Below are 3,998 nucleotides of genomic sequence, written 5' to 3'. Positions count from 1 at the left end.
AGGTCCTGTCAACACAACCGCCAACGTCAGTCCTTATACCATGGAAAAATGTGGAGGGGGGGGGTTTTCCCCCCCTCAACACAATCCGCCGCAAGTTCAAGTCTATACCATGAACAATGAGGCATGCCATCTGTCACAGCACGCCCAAAGTGCAGTCTATACACTGGACACAATGTGCATTGCCACTTCTTCAACACACCACCCAATCATCATACCACTGGACACAATGTGATGTCTCCCGTCAACACATCCGCCCAGTCAGTCTAGTAACCACCTGAACACAATCGGTATGTCCTCTCCTCAACACTACACGGCCGCCAAGTCAGTCTATACACACACTGGAACACAAATGTGTGTCTCTCCTCACAACGCCCCAAGTAGTCTATACAGCTGGAACACATGTGGATGTCCGGGCTCTCTCGTCAACACACCCCAAGTCATGTCTATATCCAAAACTGCGAACACAATTGTGGATGTCTCTTCTGTCAAACACACGCCCAAGTCAGTACTATAACGCACTGGAAACAATGTGGATATCTCCTCTGTCAACACAGCCGCCCAAGTCAGTCCTAACCACTGAACACAATGTGATGTACTCCGTCCACAGACCGCCCAGTCAGTCTATACCACTGGAACACAATGTGGCTGTCCGCCCCCCCCGCCCCCCCCTGCTCAGCAAGTGCCGCCAAGTCAGTCTATACCACTGGAACACAATGTGGATGTCTCTGTCAACACACCCACCAATCAGTCTATACCACTGGAACACAATGTGGATTCTCTCTTCAACACACCGCCCAAGTCAGTCTATACCACTGGAACACAATGTGGATGTCTCTCCGTCAACACACCGCCCAAGTCAGTCTATACCACTGGAACACAATGTGGAGTCTCTCAACACACCGCCCAAGTCAGTCTATACCACTGGAACACAATGTGGATGCCTCTTCACACACGCACCAAGTCAGTCTATACCACTGGAACACAATGTGGATGCCACTCTGTCAACACACCGCCCAAGTCAGTCTATACCACTGGAACACAATGTGGATGCCTCTCTGTCAACACACCGCCCAAGTCAGTCTATACCAACTGGAACACAATGTGGATGTCTCTCTGTCAACACACACGCCGCAGTCAGTCTATACCACTGGAACACAATGTGGAGGTCTCTCAACACACCGCCCAAGTCAGTCTATACCACTGGAACACAATGTGGAGGTCTCTCCAAACACACTCGCCCAAGTCAGTCTATACACTGGAACACAATGTGGATGCCACTCTGTCAACACACCGCCCAAGTCAGTCTATACCACTGGAACACAATGGTGATGCCATCTGTTCAACACACCGCCAAGTCAGTCTTACCACTGGAACACAATGTGGATGCCTCTCTGTCAACACACCGCCAAGTCAGTCTATACCACTGGAACACAATGTGGATGTCTCTCTGTCAACACACCGCCCAAGTCAGTCTATACCACTGGAACACAATGTGGAATCTCTCTGTCAACACACCGCCCAAGTCAGTCTATACCACTGGAACACAATGTGGATGTCTCTCCGTCAACACACGCGCCAAGTCAGTCTATACCACTGGAACACAAATGTGGAGGGTCTGCTCAACACACGCCAAGTCAGTCTATACACTGGAACACAATGTGGATGCCTCTCTGTCCAACACACCCGCCAAGTCAGTCTATACACTGGAACACAATGTGGCGTCTCTCTTCTTCAAACACTACCAAGCAGTCTAACAAGGAAACACAATGTGGATGTCTCTCTGTCAACAACCGCCCAAGTCAGTCTATTACCACTGGAACACAATGTGGATGCCTCTCTGTCAACACACCGCCCAAGTCAGTCTATACCATGGAACACAATGTGGAATCTCTCTGTCCAACACACCGCCCAATCAGTCTATACCACTGGAACACAATGTGGATGTCTCCCTCCGTCAACACACCGCCCAAGTCAGTCATTACACTGGAACACAATGTGGCTGTCTCTCCCTCTCTCCTCAAACACACGGTGCCGCAAGTCAGTCTATAAACCATGTGGACACAATGTGGAGGTTCTCAACACAATTATATTGGTGGAGCAGGATCCGCTCAGTCAGTCTTACACTGGAACAGAACACATGTGGATGCCCCCATGTGGATGCCATGCTGTCACGACACCCGCTCTCCAGTCCAGTTCTAATACTAACCGACCAGCGCACACTGGGACAATGGTTGGATGTGCTCTTTGTCAACACATTCTCTCTGTCAACACACCGCCCAAGTCAGTCTATACCACTGGAACACAATGTGGCTGTCTCCCTCTCTCGCAACACACCGCCCAAGTCTATAAGATCAGATGGTAGTGTTGAGAGGGGGGGAGGTTTAAATAAGTGTTTCTGAGTGGACTTAATGTTTACCTGGTGCTGAGAACAGTTCTATAAGAAGTAAGAAATTAGTTTAGTACCGTGGTGCAGTGAGGACCAGTCTAGAAGGTTAGGGTTAGGTCCCATTGGCATACTGACTGACACTGACCAACCAACCATTTAGAGCCCACATCATATCAACACCATGAAAACACTCCAGGTGACGACAGAGGCAGGTTTACCTAGCATTTGCAACAGTGCAACATTTGCACCCTGATATTGCCCTGGGTCAATAAAGATTTTAAATACAAAGTAAATATATAATTCCCCTATGGCAAATAAGAGGTGCAGATATTGCATGAATGTTGAATGTATTTGGTATTATAGCGTGTACACTAACTAGTACAGAGACAGGAGGAAAGTTAGAGGGTTGAAGATTAGGGGAGCTGTGGGAAGAGGCAGACTGGTACCTTCCTGGGCCCTCATCGTCTGGTTCTCGATCAGCCTCAGTCTCTTCATCAGCTCGTCCTTCTCTCGCTCTATTCTCTCCTTCTCTTTCTCKGCATGCTCTCGTTTCTTCTTCTCGTTCTCCAGCTGGGCTCTGTCAGGAATTGATGAAGGGATATCTCATCTAACCGCTAGGAAATGAACCCTTGCAACGAAGCACTATATAGCGGTGTTTATCATCGTCACCTTAAGTGATATCTTAAGTATCTTAAAGTGTAATATCCAGAGTATCAAACTAACATGTCAATGTGTTGTACATGATGTCTTGTTAATGTCTGTATGTCATTTCAACATTCTGGATGATTCATATTCACTTTATAAAATATTCTGAAAAGGTGATATTGTTGTTTGCTAGAAAGGTTCAAATATACAGCATACCTGCTATGGAATGTCTCTCTACATAGGCTTTCATTTCTGTCAACATATAGCTATGACTATGAAAGTAAAGTAAATATCCTTGATAGCAATTTATATACAGACAGTCTAATACTGCCCTCTAGTGGTGCTGATCTGGGGGTATTGTCAGAAGGTGTGTGTCTGCGTTAGTGTGTGTCTCTGTGTGTACCTCTCCTGCTGTTTGTGGTGTTTCTCCTCTCTGGCCTGGGCCTTCATCTGCTGAACCTCGATGGTGTCAGGCTTCCTCCTCCTCATGTACAGCTCGTGGTTCCCCATACACAGAGCCAGGATACGCTTGTTGATCCGCAACCGTGGCGCGTAGAACACAAAGTCCTACAGGGACACAGGAGACCGAGCTCAGGGGAAAACCGGTAGGATGGCTAGATAGACCATGAGATTACTATGTTTGACAACAGAGAATATGATGAACTCTTTAGAGTATAATTCACTACTACTTATTATTGTTCTGGAAAAGGGATCTGTGTCTTCACATCTTGTTGTTTTGGGATCTTAAAGGAAAAAAAAATCAGACGGGAGACTTACTGGAGCTTTCTTGTCGATGGGTTTGATGACAAACTTCTTGTCGTTGAAGGATATGTTTCGGATCTCGCTCCAAGGGAAGCCGATCTTTGGTGTCAGTCTGGGGGGAAATGTTGATATTTGGTAATTGATGCACACAGACAGTTTTCAATATTCAAAATTAAGTTGTATTTTGGGGTGTAAAATATTGTGC

General features: G+C 46.8%; 2 protein-coding genes across 2 annotated transcripts in view; both read right to left on the bottom strand.

Moving 5' to 3' along the window:
- LOC112067739 (radixin) overlaps positions 1 to 3,916 on the bottom strand; it is a 12,800-nt gene extending 8,884 nt beyond the window's left edge. The window contains exons 1-3 of the mRNA XM_024134633.2: positions 3,809 to 3,916; positions 3,435 to 3,598; positions 2,833 to 2,963 (exon numbers count right to left, since the gene is read on the bottom strand). Of these exons, the coding sequence (XP_023990401.2) occupies positions 2,833 to 2,963; positions 3,435 to 3,541 (238 nt within the window). The 5' untranslated portion in view covers positions 3,542 to 3,598; positions 3,809 to 3,916. The remainder of the gene's footprint in view (positions 1 to 2,832; positions 2,964 to 3,434; positions 3,599 to 3,808) is intronic.
- Positions 3,776 to 3,998, bottom strand: part of LOC139023171 (radixin-like) — a 4,813-nt gene continuing 4,590 nt past the window's right edge. Inside the window, exon 4 of the mRNA XM_070435644.1 lies at positions 3,776 to 3,892. Coding sequence (XP_070291745.1) covers positions 3,776 to 3,892 — 117 coding nt within the window. The remainder of the gene's footprint in view (positions 3,893 to 3,998) is intronic.

The sequence above is a fragment of the Salvelinus sp. IW2-2015 genome, linkage group LG27 (genome assembly GCF_002910315.2).
Source record: "Salvelinus sp. IW2-2015 linkage group LG27, ASM291031v2, whole genome shotgun sequence".
Lineage (NCBI taxonomy): Eukaryota > Metazoa > Chordata > Actinopteri > Salmoniformes > Salmonidae > Salvelinus > Salvelinus sp. IW2-2015.
This window is presented reverse-complemented; position numbering and strand designations above follow the sequence as displayed.